At 38.3% G+C, this 17,860-nt stretch overlaps 2 protein-coding genes across 4 annotated transcripts in view; both read left to right on the forward strand.

The window, feature by feature from the left end:
* AFF4 (ALF transcription elongation factor 4) overlaps positions 1-17,860 on the forward strand; it is an 89,203-nt gene that overhangs the window by 64,348 nt on the left and 6,995 nt on the right. For all 3 annotated transcript variants that reach the window (XM_027767645.1, XM_006166867.3, XM_027767644.1), the window contains 8 exons: positions 4,381-4,469; positions 5,268-5,508; positions 12,039-12,133; positions 13,112-13,175; positions 13,292-13,428; positions 13,659-13,730; positions 14,973-15,066; positions 15,871-15,914. In XM_027767645.1, the coding sequence (XP_027623446.1) occupies positions 4,381-4,469; positions 5,268-5,508; positions 12,039-12,133; positions 13,112-13,175; positions 13,292-13,428; positions 13,659-13,730; positions 14,973-15,066; positions 15,871-15,914 (836 nt within the window). The remainder of the gene's footprint in view (positions 1-4,380; positions 4,470-5,267; positions 5,509-12,038; positions 12,134-13,111; positions 13,176-13,291; positions 13,429-13,658; positions 13,731-14,972; positions 15,067-15,870; positions 15,915-17,860) is intronic.
* On the forward strand, positions 6,291-12,070 carry LOC102489898 (AF4/FMR2 family member 4-like). The gene is made up of 2 exons (XM_006166866.3): positions 6,291-6,662; positions 12,007-12,070. The coding sequence occupies exons 1-2, from the start codon at positions 6,318-6,320 to the stop codon at positions 12,016-12,018; spliced, it is 357 nt and encodes a 118-aa protein (XP_006166928.2). The 5' UTR covers positions 6,291-6,317; the 3' UTR covers positions 12,019-12,070.

The raw sequence follows: 17,860 nt of genomic DNA on the forward strand, positions 1-17,860 counted from the left end.
TCAGGAGAAAATGATACAATCAAAAGACAAGGGTAAACATGAGATGTATGAGAGTACTGCTGGTATACAATGGCATAAAAGTTCACTCTTTTAAAGTAGACTTTATGTAAATAGAAGTAACAAAATAATGATAAAAGTGTAGTGTTGTAAATACATAAACCGGTAACATAGTTGTTCATTATAATTAGCAGTATTAGGTACTGTACATAATTGTATGTGCTACACTTTTATACAGCTGGCATTGTAGTAGGTTTATTTATATCAGCATCACCACAAACATGTGACTAATGTGTTATGCTACTGTTAGAATGGCCACCTCTTCCCGGCACTAAGTAATTGGAAATTTTCAGCTCCATTATGACCTTATGGGACTACCGTCCTATACAGTCTGTCATTGACTGAACTGTTAGGTAGCACATAATTGTAGTGTAATTTCCCCTGCTATGCACAGGAGGACTTCCAAGAACTTTTTGAAAAAATGGAATTAAAATGTGAGATTAGGGACCGAATAGTGATGCATTTTGTTAAATGTGAGATAGAGTTTGCCTCTGTGATGCATTCCCACATGGAATGGTTCCCAGTTCAAGTCCAGAGACCTCCCTGAGTTTGCCAGGCATGTGTGTGCTCATGATCTACACGGCTGGCTGAGGCAGCATCAAGCAAGACCCTGTATGGGATGCTCTCTCTCTCTCTTTTTCTCTGTCTTATTTATGGAAAAAATAAGTAAACTTTTTCTAAAAAATTAAAAGTGCAAGTTTTTGTTGTGCAAAAAAATTTTAAATTCATGCTTAGGTTTTTTTGTTTGTTTGTCTTTTTTTTCTTTTTTTGGAGAGGTTTTTGCTATAAGGCACATTCGCTCACCAGAAAGACAGAGACAGACAGAGAGACAGAAAGCAAGAAATCACCCACCCCAGGGGGGATGGCCAGGCCGCAATCTCTTCACTCTCCTCTTGGGATTTTGGGCATGCACGCACACGCACCCACCGTGAGTTTAAGCCACCAGGTCCAGGACTTGAACCGCGGTCGACTACACGGGAGTCCAGCAACATAGCCATTATGCTAACTACTGGTCCCCATGCTTAGGTTTTTCATTATACATAATTTCACTGAACTTTTTGAAGACCCCCTATATGTATATGATTATAAAAGCTGAAAGTTAAGACTAGGGGCAACCCCATGTTTCATGGGAGCCAGATCCCACATGGCTGACCACACTATTTGAATACCAGCCCTGTCCACTTAAAAAATATTCTGGGCACATGTGTGTGACTGTTCAAAATCCTCATGGAATGTACAAATGGAAGAAAAGTGATTACTGTGTGACCATCCATTGGTGAGTGCTTTGTCCCTCTCCCTTTCTCTCTGGCAAGTGTATGTACCCTCTGGCAAATTAAAAAAAAAAAATTAAGAGAGAACAGGTGAGGGGCCAGCAGGTGATGTGGTGGTTTAGGTACTGGAGTCTCAGATAGCCAACCATGGCTTAAGTCCCAGACCTGGTGACTTGCTTTCTCATTTTCCCTCTCTCTGTCTCTCTAGTAAGCACATGTGCCCTATGGCAAACTTTTAAAAATAACAGTAATAGGGATCAGCAGGTGGCATGGTAGTTAAGGCACTGGATTCTCATGTGGCCGACTGCAATTCGAGTCCCAGACCTAGCGGCTTGCTTTCTCACGTACCCTTTATTTCTCTCTCTCTCTGGTCAAATTGAAAAATATTAATACCAAATGGAATTAATTATTTTATAATTATATTTAAAAATTATAATAATAGTAATTTTTTAAAAAAGGGCCAGCAGGTGATGTGGTGGTTAAAGGTGCTGGACTCCCACATGGCTGACCGTGGTTCAAGTCCTGGACCTGGCAACTTGAAACTCATGCCAGGCACATGCATGTGCTTGCCCAAAATCCCGAGAGAAGAATGGAAAAGAAGGGATTGTGGCATGGCCATCCCCCTGTGGGATGGTTTCTTGCTTTCTGTCTCTCCATCTATTTGTGTCTCTGGTGAGTACATGTGCCCTATAGCAAAATATTTCTTTAAAAAAAAAATCTTTCTCCAAAAGAAGTACAACATATCTCCTCCCCTTCTTCATACCTTATTTGCATGTATTTCTTCAAAGCTTTTTACACCAGTACATCACATTTTTATTTTATAAAATGTACACCACCAGGAAATTCAATTATTTTTGAAATTTACGGCTTTGGGGGCCGGCAGGTGGTGGTATGGTGGTTAAAAGTGCCAGGTTTTCCCCCATGGCTAATCACAGTTCAAGTCCCGGGCCTGGCGGCTTGCTTTCTCACTTTCCCTTTTTCTTTCTCTCTCTTTCTCTGTCTGGTCAAATTAAAAACTAATAATAACAAATGGAATTAAATAAATACATTTTAAAATTAAAAAAAAAGAATTCCACAGGTCTGGTTAAATAAAGCATCTGAAGCAATTATTGATGATAAAGTGAGAAGTGCTGACCCAGATGAGGATAATGAAGGATGTTGATTCCTTTTTCTCTCATTTTCTATTGTCCATCTTTAATCATTTGTGTAGGGGAATGCACTTTTTTTTTTTTTAACTTGACCAAAGAGGGACAGAGTGAGAGAGTGCGAAAGCGAGCTGCCGGGTCCGAGACTGAGATCACAGTCAACCATGTGGGAGTCCAGCACCCTTAACCGCCACGCCACCTATTGGTCCCCAGAACATACACTTTTTATGGCAGAATAGTTGCATTCCTCTGGCCTAACATTTTAAGCCATAGGAAAATTTAGATTCATGTAGGAAAATAACATTGGCAACACATAGGCCCACCATCTGGCCAAGAAGTTTTTAAAAAATGAATAGTCTCAGCTAGAATCAAAAGGGTGGTCCATAACAAGTGTTGGTAAAGAAAAGTTGGAACTTAAATGTCAATAGAATGTAACATGATGCAGCTGCTTCAATACACAGTTTGGCAGTTCCTCAAAAAATTAAGCTTAGAGTTAGCCTTATGACCTAGCATCTGTACTCATATACCCAAGAGAAATGAAAACATGTCCACACAAAAACTTGTATAGGAGCATTATTTACATTAGCCAAAAAGTGGAGACAACTCATATGATTTTCATCAGCTGGAGAATGGGTAAATAAAACTTGGTAAGTCCATACAGTGGCATAGTATTCAGTTGTAAATGGAATGAAGTACTAATCTAAGCTACAACACTGATAAAATCTTAAAATATTATGCTAAGAGGAAAGAGCCAGATGCAAAAGACCACACATGTTGAGTGATTTCATTTATATTAAATGTCTAGAATGGGCAAATCCATAAAAATAAAGCATGTAAATTGGGGTCAGCAGGTAGCATAGTGGTCATGGTGCTGTACTCCCACATGGCCAAACACGGTTTGAGTCCTAGACCTGGAAGCTTGCTTTCTCACTTTCTTTTTCTCTCTCATGCCCTGTAGCAAATTTAAACAAAAATAATAATGATGATAAATTTCTTTTTTTTTTTTTGAGAGGTTTTTGCAATAGGACGCGTGTGTTCACTAGAAAGAGATAGAGAGAGACAGAAAGCAAGAAATCACCCCCCAAGGGGGATGGCCATGCTCAGTCCCTTCTCTATTTTCCTCTTGGGTTCTTGGGCACACACACACACACACACACATGCGCCCGGAGTGAGTTTAAGCCATCAGGTCCAGGACTCGAACCATTGTTGACTACATGGGAGTCCAGCAACATAGCCGTTATGCGGACTGCTGGTCCCTTTTTTTTTTTTAAGTAGTTTTATTTTTTTATTTATTTTTGAGAGAGATTTTTGCTATAGGGTGCTTGCTGGAAAGACAGAAAGTGAGAAATAACTCTCTAGGGGGATAGTTATGCCCCAATCCCTTCTCTCAGAATGAATTTTATGGCATTTGAATTATATCTTAATTATAATTTCAGAACTATACCCCTCCCCCCTCCAAATCATTACATTGAAAAGATATCATCTTGGGGCCGGCAGGTGGCATGGTGATTGGGGATACTGGACTTCCACAGCGGTTTGAGTCCCAGACCTGACGGCTTGCTTTCTCACTTTCTCTCTCTCTGTCTGTCCCTCTCTGGTCAAGTTAAAAATTAACAAATAAATAAAGTTAAGTAAAATAATTATTTTTTAAAAATAAAGATGCCATCTAAAGACTGAAGGAAATCTATTTCAGTATTTGGGTTCTGTGTATGTAAAATAAGAGACCTCTTCTCAGTCTTAAAATCTAACTTATTGAACATTGTTTAAAAGAACTCTTTCACTTCTCATTAATATTCTTTCTGAAGTTTTATAAGGAGTAATTAATTTGGGATGACTAATGCTGGAAGCTGGATGTAAATGAATAAAAACAAGACCTAGTAGCTGCTATTTTTCTGTTTTATATCCAGAATGAGGATGATAACCGAGCGAATGAGAGCAAGAAGCCCAAAACGGAGGACAAGAATTCAGCCGGCCACAAGCCATCCAGCAACAGAGAGTATGTCCCCCAACCATGTTGCATGCCAGTGTTGTTAGCACATGTATATAAATTGATATTAGTTACTTTTTTCCATGTACTCAGAATGTTGCTTTGAATAAGTGAATGTGACATATGACATGCACATGCATACATATAGCAAACAATGGGAGCTTTTTCTTTAGGGGATAGTGATGGAAAGCATTGAAGATTTAGTTACTTTTGGGGCCAGTAGGTGGCGTGGTAGTTAAAGGTGCTGGGTTCCCACATGGCCAACCACAGTTTGAGTCCTGGACCTGGTGGCTTACTTTCTCACTTCCCCTTTCTCTCTCTTTTTGTCTCTGTCTCCGGTCAAATTAAAAATAATAATAATAACACATAGAATTAAATAAATAAATAATTCTTGAAACTAAAAAGAAAAAAATGATTTAGTTACTCTTCCTCTTCTTTTTTTAGTGGGGTAAGGGTGAGTGTTGGGTAAGAAAGTAAAAATTGACCACTTCTTGGTTAGATGGTGACTTATTGCTACCTGGCATCTCTTTATTCACCATTCATCAGTTTGCTTACTCAGCCAATATTTATTGAGTACTTACTGTGTGGCAGGTCATGTTTTAGGAATCAGATAAACAACCATTAAAAAAACACAGACAACATACCTACCTTTATGAAATTTAGTTTTATTTTGTTTTATAGTGATCATGTGCTCAGTAATGAAATGGGGGAAAACAGATTTGTCTGGAAAGCAGGCAAAGAAATGGAAAAAGTCATTACTTTTATATTACCATGTAGAAAACTGAGGGCATTTGTTTGGGTTGACAGGTCGTCTAAGCAGAGTGCTGCGAAAGAAAAGGACCTGCTGCCTTCTCCCGCTGGGCCTGTTCCTTCAAAAGAGCCGAAGCCAGAGCATGGCTCTCGGAAGAGGACAGTTAGTCAGTCTTCTTCCTTAAAGTCAAGCAGCAACAGCAACAAGGAGAATAGTGGCAGCAGCAAGAGTAGTTCCTCTACATCTAAGCAGAAGAAGACTGAAGGGAAGACTTCCAGTAGCTCCAAGGAGGTTAAGGTAAGGTATTGGCTGATTTTGAGAATTACTCTCTCATTGCTATGTGACTTCTCCAAGGTGACACTCTTCTGAAATCTTTATAAACATCTCATTAAATTGATGGGCTTGTGCGTTTTATTCTGGCATGTTTCTTTTTTTTTCTTTTTTTTGAGAGGTTTTTGCTATAGGGCGTGTGCGTTTGCCAGTGAAAAAGACTGCTAACGACTGTTATTTGTACTTAGTAAATGTGGTAATTTTTTAAAAATTAAAGTAATTTTAATTATGAACGAGTTTTCAAACAGATATTATACAAAGGCTTTTCTTTAGCTAAACACCTTTCTTTCATAGTTTTTAGAGAGTTGGCCCTTGTGTCCTAAGGATCTTGACTGTTCTCTTAGTGCCCTTTACTGATGCAGTTCTACTTGCTGACTGGCTCTTTCTACATTTTCCATCTTTTAACTGTGAGGTTTGAAGCCTCTGCGCTTGTTTTCACATAGAATTAAATAAATAAATAATTCTTGAAACTAAAAAGAAAAAAATGATTTAGTTACTCTTCCTCTTCTTTTTTTAGTGGGGTAAGGGTGAGTGTTGGGTAAGAAAGTAAAAATTGACCACTTCTTGGTTAGATGGTGACTTATTGCTACCTGGCATCTCTTTATTCACCATTCATCAGTTTGCTTACTCAGCCAATATTTATTGAGTACTTACTGTGTGGCAGGTCATGTTTTAGGAATCAGATAAACAACCATTAAAAAAACACAGACAACATACCTACCTTTATGAAATTTAGTTTTATTTTGTTTTATAGTGATCATGTGCTCAGTAATGAAATGGGGGAAAACAGATTTGTCTGGAAAGCAGGCAAAGAAATGGAAAAAGTCATTACTTTTATATTACCATGTAGAAAACTGAGGGCATTTGTTTGGGTTGACAGGTCGTCTAAGCAGAGTGCTGCGAAAGAAAAGGACCTGCTGCCTTCTCCCGCTGGGCCTGTTCCTTCAAAAGAGCCGAAGCCAGAGCATGGCTCTCGGAAGAGGACAGTTAGTCAGTCTTCTTCCTTAAAGTCAAGCAGCAACAGCAACAAGGAGAATAGTGGCAGCAGCAAGAGTAGTTCCTCTACATCTAAGCAGAAGAAGACTGAAGGGAAGACTTCCAGTAGCTCCAAGGAGGTTAAGGTAAGGTATTGGCTGATTTTGAGAATTACTCTCTCATTGCTATGTGACTTCTCCAAGGTGACACTCTTCTGAAATCTTTATAAACATCTCATTAAATTGATGGGCTTGTGCGTTTTATTCTGGCATGTTTCTTTTTTTTTCTTTTTTTTGAGAGGTTTTTGCTATAGGGCGTGTGCGTTTGCCAGTGAAAAAGACTGCTAACGACTGTTATTTGTACTTAGTAAATGTGGTAATTTTTTAAAAATTAAAGTAATTTTAATTATGAACGAGTTTTCAAACAGATATTATACAAAGGCTTTTCTTTAGCTAAACACCTTTCTTTCATAGTTTTTAGAGAGTTGGCCCTTGTGTCCTAAGGATCTTGACTGTTCTCTTAGTGCCCTTTACTGATGCAGTTCTACTTGCTGACTGGCTCTTTCTACATTTTCCATCTTTTAACTGTGAGGTTTGAAGCCTCTGCGCTTGTTTTTTGTTTTGTTTTGTTTTTTTTAATTTAATTAATTTATTTATTATTTAAATTTATTTATTTACCTTCATTTAGTATACATCATTATAGCACACAAAATGAGATTTTCCATCGAGAATACACTATATATTGGCTCAATCAAGCACATCAGCATACATATTATCATCAACAAATAATTTGCTTTTTTCCCCATCCTTGATTCCCTATCTCACCCTCTGCCATCTCCCACCCTCCTCCCACACTGTCTCTGGTATCCATGGTTGTTTTCTGTGCCTTCCCCTCACACACATTTTATTGATTCACTAAAGATCTTAATTAATCTAAATATTTTCAATAGCAAGCACAGCCTGATGGAATGTCCTTTGTCAGTAACTTGCCGTTTTTCTCTTGCCAATCTTAGTATCTTGTCTTTGTGGTTTTGGTCAATCTGGCTATAATGTGTCTTGGAGAAGATCTTGAGTTCACTCTATTTGGAGTTATTTGTATTTCTTGGGATTGTATCTTTGAGTGCTTCTTTAGGTTTGAAAATTTTTCTTGTAGGATTTCATGGAATAGATTATTAATGCCCTTATGAGTCTCTTTGCCTTTTGGGATACCAATTATCTGGATGTTTGGACGTTTGATGGTATCTAGTATTTTTTGTATATTACTCTCATTTTTGGGGCAATTTTCTCAGTCTTCGTGGTGGATTTTTCTAGGTCAGCAATTTTCTCTTCTGCATCTGAGATTCTGTTTTCTGTATAATCTAGTCTGCTTTTAATACTTTCAAGGGAGATTTTGACTTCCTGTATTATAGCCTTCATCTCTAATGGGTCCATTTGATTATTTTTTAAAGTGTGTAATTTCTCTTATAGATCTTGCAAGAATTTCCTCACCTCCTGGAACTCGTCATCTCCTTTCTCTTCTGCAGTTCATTGTCTCTCTTCTCTTCCATCTCTGTTAGCTTTGCCATTATGAATATTCTAAATTCTTTATCAGACATTTCTATGATTTCCATTGCAATGTCTGTAGATGAAGAGGAGCTATTCTTTTCTCTTGGAGGAGAGGTATTTTCTTGCTTGGCCATATTTCTTGTGGCCCTTGGGGTGGTTTCTAGTCATCTGATGGATGGTGTTTTTCTTCCTAAACTTGAAGTTCAATTTCAAGATCTTATGGCACTTAACGGTTGTTAAAGTTGTTAAAGTTAGTCTTGGCAGTTTCCAATTTCAGCAATTGCATATAGGTTTATGAAAAAAAAAATCTGTAGTTTAGTTAGAAAATATGCTGTTTTCTTATTATATCACCTAAAGAAAATTGAGATAATCTGGAAAACCAAAATTATGTGTAATTTTTATATAAAAAAGTGTGTCAAAATACTTGGAGGAAAATTTTTATATTTTTCAGAAAACTTAAGTTTTCCTCAAAAAATTAAACTTAGGCACTTATTGGCCTGTTTATAAAACAGAAGGAAAGCTGTCCTAGTAGTGTCAGACTATAGCATAATTTTCAAGGAGCCATTCCATAATTATGCAAACTTTACGATAAAGAACTTAGCATTTTCTCAAATTTGGGAATTTCAGTTTCATTCTTTAGAATAAACTGTAATGAATAGAACCAAAAAAACTCTTCTCGTGTAAGGAAAAAAAATATTACATGGGTCCTTTTAAATAGATTTAAAAAATAATGTTGTTTTTTTAAAAGAATTTTTTAGCTTTATTTATTTTAATTTGACCAGAGAGGAACAGAGTGAGAGAGAGAGAGAAAAAGAGAGAAAGGGAAAGTGAGAAAGCAAGCTGCCAGGGCCGGGACTTGAACCGTGGTCAGCCAGCCATGTGGGAGTCCAGCGCCCTCAACCACCACACCATCTGCCAGCCCCCCTTTTAAATAGATTTTAATCACAAACAATGAAATTATGTATTATGTAGGTTGGTGCAAAAGTAATTACAGTTTTTACATTGTTGAAATTTACTTATTGATATTGGGTACATTCTTAAATGTGGTTATGTCATACATCATTTTAATGCACATTTCTCATTTTTTTTTGTTAGTGACTTACTATTTGCTGTTTATTTATATTTATTTTAAACTATGAAAAATATGTTAGACAAAAAGCAAATTAGAGTGGCGTTCTTTTTGAGTTCAAACTGGGTCCTAAAGCAACAGATACAACTCAAAATATAAACAGCACATTTGGCTCAGAACTGCTGACAAACATACAGTGCAGTGGTGATTCAAGAAGTATTGTAAAGGAGGGACCAGCAGTTAGCATAATGGCTATGTCACTGGATTCCCACGTAGTCGACTGCGGTTCGAGTCCCAGACCCAGCGGCTTAAACTCACGCTGGGCGCGTGTGTATGTGTGCCCAAGATCCTGAGAGGATAATGGAGGAGAAGGGACTGCAACGTAACCATCCCCCCTAGAGGGTGATTTCTCACTTTCTGTCTTTCTGTCTCTCTCTATCTGGTGAGCGCACACACCCTATAGCAAAAAAAAAAAAAAAAACTCTCCAAAAAAAAGAAGTATTGTAAAGGAGACGGGAGCCTTGAAGATGAGGAGCATAGTGGCCAGCCATCGGAAGTTGACAGCGACCTATTGAGAGTAGTCATCACAATCATCGAAGCTGATCCTCATAAATCTACATGAGAAGTTGCCGAAGAACTCAGTGTCGACCATTTCTATAGTTGTTTGGCTTGTGAAGTAAATTGGAAAGGTGAAAATGTTCAATGAGTGTGTGCCTCACGAACTGATTAAAAATCATCACTTTCAAGTGTCATCTTCTCATATTCTGTGTAACAACAGTGAAGAATTTCTTTATCAGATTGTGACATGGGACAGAAAGTGGATTTTTCTTTTTGGAAAGGTTTTTGCTATAGGGTGCATGCCCTCATCAGAAAGACAGAGAGAAACAGAAAGCAAGAAATCACCGCCCAGGGGGGATGGTCACACCGCAGTCCCTTCTCCTTTCTCCTCTCAGGATCTTGGGCACGCACGCACACATGCCTGGCATGAGTTTAAGCCACTGGGTTTGGGACTTGAACCGTGGTCTACTACATGGGAGTCTGGTGACATAGCCATTATACTGACTGCTGGTCCCCAAAAAGTGGATTTTATCTGACAACTAGCTCAGTAGTTATACCAAAAAGAAGCTCTAAGACACTTTCCAAAGCCAAACTGGCACCAAAAAAGGTCAAGGTCAGTGTTTGGCCACCTGCTGCCAGTCTAATCCACTGCAACTTTCTGAATCCTAGTGAAACCATTACCACTGAGAAGCTCAGCAAATCCGTGCAATGCACTGAAAGCTACAGTGCCTACAGCCACATTGGTCAACAGAAAGGGCCCAGTTCTCTAGGACGCCCAACTTCACATCACACAACCAATGCTTCAAAAGTTGAACGAATTGGGCTATGGGGTTTTGTTGCATCCACTGTATTCACCTGATCTCTCACCAACTGCCACTTCTTCAAGCATCTTGACAACTTTTTGCCTAACTGAAATGTTTGGAGAGTTTTTCGCTATAGGGAACGTGCGCTCACCAGACAGATGGACAGAGACAGAGAGACAGAAAGTGAGAAATCACCCCCCAGGGGGGATGGTCACACCGCAATCCCTTCTCCTTCATTCTCCTCTCGGGATCTTGGGCATGCACGCATACGCGCCCGGCATGAGTTTTAAGCCACTGGGTCCAGGACACGAACCGTGGTCAACTACGTGGGAGTCCAGCGACAAAGCCATTAGGCTAACTGCTGGTTCCCGAGGGAAAATGCTTTTCACAACCAGCGAGATGCAAAAGATACTTTCCAATAATCTGTCAAATTCTGAAGCGTGGATTTTTACGCTACAGGAATAAACAAACATTTCTTGTTGGCAAAAAACGTATTGATTGTAATGGTTCTTATTTTGATGAATAAAAATGTGTTTCAACCTATATGATTTAAAATCACAGTCCAAAACTGCAGTTGTTTTTTCACCAACCTGATAGTACTAGGTTTTCTAGTGTTTAAACATCCATGCCTTCATGAAATAAACTCTTCTTGTTTATGTGATTATATTATGGGAAGATGTGTTTTTCATTTTATTAAAAATAGAGGTGATTAGAAAGAAAAAGGATCATATCCCTTGCTTAAAGGCCTATGCTGATAAGGTGCAGAATAGACATGTTGATGGCAGGAATAATAAAGTTTAAGAAAATGACTAGGCTTTTGAAGTCAGATAGAATCTTAATTTAAAATTCAAATCCTAGAAATGCTACTTAAATGCTGTTCAAACTTGGGCAGGTTATTCAATCTCCTTGAGATTGCTTTATTATTTGACCTAATAGCATTTTGTATTTCATAGGATTATTGAAGGATTAGTGACTGTGCTAAGTACTTAGTTAACCCAGTGCCTGGTAAGTAGTAAGCACACAGTAAACATTAGATATTATTTACCATTTTTGTGTTCCTTGGCAATTAATTATCAGTAAGTTTTGCCCTAGTGGTGCCATTTTGATATTAGGTTTATGGCTTCCTTACATTTTAAGAAGTGCCTAAGCCAGTGCCTGGCACATAGTAGACCTTTAGTAAATATTAGAATGAACATTTTGGAGGTTACATGAATTGTACGCATTTTATAAAACAAAGTTTACATTATGAAATCTATAAAAGTTTTATATCAAAGAGGGGCTGGCAGGTTGCATGGTAGTAAAAAGGCGCTAGATTCCTACATGGCCGACCACAGTTCGAGTCCTGGACCTGGTGACTTTCTTTCTCTTTCTCTCTCGTAAATATTGAAAAATAATGATAATAAGTAATTCTTGAAAAAAGTTTTGTAACAGATAAATTAGTTACTGAAGGCAGTGAAACTTTATTTCCTTTTTACCAGTGGCTAAAAACACTGTTTAATTTTTATTCTCCTCACAGTTGTTAATGTAGTTATATATTTTTTGGGTCAGGAAAAGGCTTCACATAGTTCCTCCACCTGTCCTCCATCTACACCAACTCCTGAAGCTTCTAAGCCTCGAAGAACAAAGCTTGCCTTTGATGACAGGTGAGAGAAAAGTGAATTTTTTTAAATGCATTTTAGAAATGTTTCCAGTTGACATAAAAGAAATTCATTTAAATTTGTATCAGTAACCAGAGGATGAGGATCTGTGTGTTATCTAGCATATTCAGGTTTTAATATGAAAGGTACCCACTAGTCCAAGTAGTGCTCCCTTAACGCCTTGATTTTCATGGGAGATGTGAGCACTGTGCTTTTTTAGTGGATCTGTTGCTATCACTGTTTAAAATAGGGATTTCCTTAGATAAGAAAGAGCAGTGCCTTTTTTCTCTATTTTAATTATTTCTCCTACCCACATTACTCAATCTTTCTTGTATTTTTATTGTTTCCTTTTTTTTAATTATTAAATTCTTTTAGTTTTTTGCATTGTTTAGGGTATTGTGAAGAGAGAGAGGGAAAGTGAGAAGTCACCCCCTCAAGGGGATGGCCATGCTACAGACCTTATCTGTTCTCTCAGGATTTTGGGTATGCACACACAGGTGCCCAGCATGATTCTCATGCCGCCAGGGTTAGGACTCAAACATCAGTCAGTCAAGTACGAGTCCAGTGCCTTAAGCCACCTGCTGGCCCTTGATTTCTATTTTCTTAAATCAAAGATTTGCCATAAGTTGGCCAAAACAATTCATACTTTTACTCTGATATAAGCTTTTAGCAGCCTAAACAGAAACAAAGGCCGGCAGGTGGCATAGTAAGGGTGCTGGACTCCCACATGGCCAACCATGGTTTGGGTCCTGAACCTAATGGCTTGCTTTCTCACTTGCCTTCTCTCTCTCATCTTTCAAGTAAAAAAAAAAGATAATAAATAAAGTTAAATAAAAATAATTCTTTGAAAAAATAAGCAAGCAAATGTTTAGTATTAGCTTATTTTGTTTACTTGATGAGGGCAGGAAAACTAGACTGAAATGAACTAGCATTGTCGTATGAAAATATTTACCATTTTATTGACAATGAAAATTTACATTGCAGAAATTATTCAGCAGACCATTATTTACAAGAAGCAAAAAAGCTAAAGCACAATGCAGATGCATTGGTATGTAAATATTCTCTTTTTACATTTATGTATTTAATCTTACTAACTTAAATCCTTACTTGTCATTTGTCCCCGTTGTAGATCACTGCTCACTACTTGTATTCTCCTTTCTTCAGTCTGATAGGTTTGAGAAAGCGGTATACTATCTTGATGCTGTTGTGTCTTTCATTGAGTGTGGGAATGCATTAGAGAAAAATGCTCAGGAATCCAAATCCCCATTCCCTATGTATTCAGAGACAGCAGAGCTCATCAAGTAAGTGGAAACACTTGTCAATAACATTATTTATTTGATTGGGGCTAATATAACTGTATACACTAAACCAAAGAGGATGCTAATTCTTTGTTGTCCTTGGTTAAAGAGAACCATGTATTTCAGTGCATATTTTTGCCTTTTTGTTTGATACTGATGTTTTGAGGACAAAGGAAGTCATAAGGTCCAGATGAAGTATTATATTATGTTTGTTATTTGTTTTTAACTCATAGATACACCATGAAGCTAAAGAATTACTTGGCACCAGATGCCACAGCTGCAGATAAAAGACTCACAGTACTTTGGTAAGTGTTGGATGTTCTAGTCTCCGCTAGATAACAGGCAGTTTCATAATACAGTGTGTTGTGTGCGCTTCTAAAAGTTATGCTTGAATCTTTCATAATGCTGTCATAAATCTGTTCTTGATGGGTCAAGCAAGTAGTAACTTGAAATTCCTGCTAAGAGATTTGGATTATCATCAGTCTCTGGTCCTCTTGATGAAAACCTTGTTAGGGTTAGGGTGGACTGACCTGAGAACCTTCGTGTAGTTGCTCTCCAGGCTGTTCTTTTGGTACCGTCTCTGATCATTTACATATATACCTTAAGGAGTTTGCCCTTAATTACAAAAAAAAAAAAAAAGGGATTTAACTTATTTGCATTGTCCAAGGGAGATATTATCAGTTTATTTTTTAAAAGAAGTATTTATTTTATTTTAATTATCATTATTAATTTTTAATTTGACCAGAGAGAGAAAGGGAAAGTGAGAATGCAAGCTGCTAGGTCCAGGACTCGAATCATAATCAACCATGTGGAAGTCCAGTACCTTAACCACCATGCCACTTCCTGGCCCCAGTTTATTTGTTACAGATATTTACTTTACCTGACACTGTATTTTAACACTGGGAATGCAACTAAGGGTAAAACTGACTGGGATGGAGTTGATAGTTGAGCATAAAGAGACAGAAATTAACCCAGTAATCACATAGTATGAGTTGAGTACTTTGAAGCAAAAATAAATAACTCTGAGATTAGAGTGTAGGGAGCCATTCTCCAGGTAGAAAGAACATGTACAACAGCTGGGTGCTGGAAAGGAGCAGGAAATTTAGAAGGAACGCTAAGAAGACTAGCGAGCAGTGCACGTGACTGGGAGAGTGGACAGGCATGATCATGCAGAGCCTGCATAAGTCATGTTAAGGTTTATATGTTCCATCCAACATGTAATGTTCATGGTTTTTGCCTGTTTTTTTGTTATTTAATTTGTATTATTTATAATTTGGTATGGAATTTATGCACCTTAGCCATTTTTAACGCATATGTCACTCTGAATCTAGTCCTAGGTTTTTTAGCCATTTTCCCCTCTATAGAACACACTTCCCCACACTAAGAGCACATCTTTGCTTTTTCCTGAGGGTTAGTGTTGCTGACCTTAAAACATGGTCTGCTTACACAGGCCAGTCCTGTACTTTTGTGCAGTACAAAGGTTATCTGTGTAGATGTGGTCAGAACCTGCTGTCCTGGTAAATAAGCTGCCCTTTTCCATTGGCTAGCCTGCGATGCCAGTCTTTGCTGTACCTGAGGCTATTCAAACTGAAGAAGGAAAATGCTCTGAAGTACTCAAAGATGCTGACAGAGCACCTGAAGGTAAGTGTGCAAAAGAGTAGGGTCTTTTTTCTAAGAGCCAAAACTTGCAGTCTTCCTCCCCTACCCCAAAAGAGTCCTCATATTTAGGTAAAACACAGCAAGGGAAGAGCTAGTATTTGGGAACTTTCAAATAAGTTCAAGTTTTCTTCTAATGGTTTTTAAATGCACAAATATCGATGCTAAAATTTAGGTATCCCTACAAAGCTATAATATTGTTTTAAAATTATTTTTGTTTTCACTATCATCCTCTTTAGAAATTTAGACTATTATCTTCATTTTCTAAAATGTCTTCCTGTGTTTTTTTCAAGCTAACGGCATCATACAAATCCTCCCAAAACCCTTCTGTCATAACTTGGAATCCCGTAGTAGCTTACTATGGCCTAGAGGATTAATTCAAACGCATTATCCTGACCTGCACCCTTTCAAGTTCTCTTACTTGTTCCTTATCCAAATATCTGCTTTTGGCAAACTTAAAAATGATGAGAAACTATGGGTCATGTAACGTCCTCTCTTCCTGCAGCCTCTCTACACGGTCTGACCCACCGCACAATGCCTTCTCCCCTTTCCTTTATCCATCTGAGTGTCACTCATTCTCTTCTTGCCTCTTCAGTGAGGTCTTCCAGGACATCCCAGCTCTTCCCCAACAAGTTCTTTCTGTTGTACATTCACACACACACAAACACTCTCATGTCTTAAATTTATAAAGCTTCTTAAGATCAGCTTTTAGCCCAAAGCTTTTGAATGTATACAGCACTACACAAGGAGTATTTTCATTTGTTTAGGTACTTTTTTTTTTTCCCACAGAATTCTTATAATAATTCTCAAGCACCATCACCTGGTTTGGGAAGGTAGGTAAAGTTTTGTTCTATAAAATATTACTTGTGACAAGTTCATATTTTTATAATGAAAAAGTAGAAGAGGTAGGGCCCAGTTTCCAAAAATGTAAAGATGGCTACTTTTTAAAAAAATGAAAATAATCTCTAATGATATATGTTTACAAGTTTTTTTCTTTTACTGTTATGACTAAAAATATGGGTAAACATAATTATAGATGGATTAAGTTTTGTATTTGTTTTTTTCTTGAGAGATTTTTGTTATGGAGTGCTTGCACTCACCTAAGAAACAGAGATAGACAGCAAGAAATCACCCTTTGGGGGATGGCCATGCCACACAATACCTTCTCTTCCATTCTCCTCTCAGAATTTTGGCACACACACACGTGCCCAGCGTGAGTTTCAGGCCACTGGATCTGGCACTCAAGCTACAGTTGACCACCTCTTGGCCCCTGTTTTTTGTCAGGGTTTTTCCATAGGGTGCATGTGCTTGCCAGAGAGAGGGAAACTGAGAAATCACCCCCTGGGGTATTGCCACACTGCATTCCCTTCTCCATTCTGCTCTTGGGATTCTGGGCACACACTTGGGTATCTTGCATGATTTTTCAAGCCACAGGGTCTAGGACTTGAATTATGATTGACCGTGCAAGTTCAGCCTCCTTAACCACCATGCCATTGGCTAGTCCTTACTACCACAGTTTTTGGGGAAGTTAAATAAGAATTTCATCCAACCAGCTTTCTACGAAACAATTTAAAAAATACATCATTAGGGACCAGACTATAGCACAGCAGTAAAACACATCACTGTGAGGCAGTCTCACATGGGGAGGTTTAAGATTTTAATCCAGGGGGCCAGCAGGTGGCGTGGTGGTTAAGGGCGTTGAACTCCCACACGGCCAACTGTAGTTTGAATCCTGACCTGGTGGCTTGCTTTCTCATTTTCCCTCCCTCTCTCTCTCTTTCTCTCTCAATCTGGTCAAATTGAAAAATATATATATAAAAAGTTAAATAAAATAATTCTTTAAAGAAAAAAAAAGATTTAAATCCAGACACCTTCCTAAGTACAAGCGGTACATGTGTGCCTCGATCAGATTGGCTGAAGACTAGAGGTGGGCTGCAGTGATAAGACCCTGTTGGGGCTCTAATGTGTATGTACTCTTGCACAATTTATTTCTCTCTTTACAGAAGAAATAAAGAAAATTTTAAAAATACATAAATTTGGGCCAGCTGGTGGTGGCATGGTGGTTAAGGCAGTTGTATCTCACATGGTTGACTATGCTGTTGTAGTCCCAGACCCAGTGGCTTGAAAAACATCTTGGGTGCACATGTGTGTACATGCCCAAAATTCCAAGAGGAGAAAGGATTGTGGCATGGCCACCCCCCCGAGGGGTGCTTTCTCACCACCACCACCACTGCCACCCCACCCACCCCAACAATCACACCCTCCCATAGCAAATTTTTTAAAAAACAGCAGCATAAGTTGTATGTCTGAACAGATGGAAAGTTTGTTGGGCAGATCGTGAAGGAATCTGACATCCAAGTCTTTTAAATGCAGTAAAATGATGTGTGTCTTCAGTTATCTCTCTTCTCTTGCTGTGTTGCCATTTATTAAAACAAAGGGTCTAGATATGATTATAATTCACAATGGTCTTTAGTACTTACTTAAAAGAAATGATACTTCTAGTTTAAAAGAATCTTTAGGGACCAGCAGATGTCATAATGCTTACGTCGCTGGACTCCCATGTAGTTGACAACAGTTCAAGGCCCAGACTCCGCAGTTGAAACTCAAACTGGATGCATGTACACACATGCCCAAAATCCTGAGGAGAATGGAAGAGGAGGGATTGTAGCATGGCCATCCTCCCGGGGGGCGATTTCTCACTTTCTGTCTCTCTTTGTCTCTTAAGTGAACACAAGCATCTTTGGTGAGCAAAAATCTCTCTTAAAAAAAAAAAAAGCCA

The sequence above is a fragment of the Tupaia chinensis genome, unplaced genomic scaffold (assembly GCF_000334495.1).
Source record: "Tupaia chinensis unplaced genomic scaffold, TupChi_1.0 Scaffold144346_1, whole genome shotgun sequence".
NCBI lineage: Eukaryota > Metazoa > Chordata > Mammalia > Scandentia > Tupaiidae > Tupaia > Tupaia belangeri.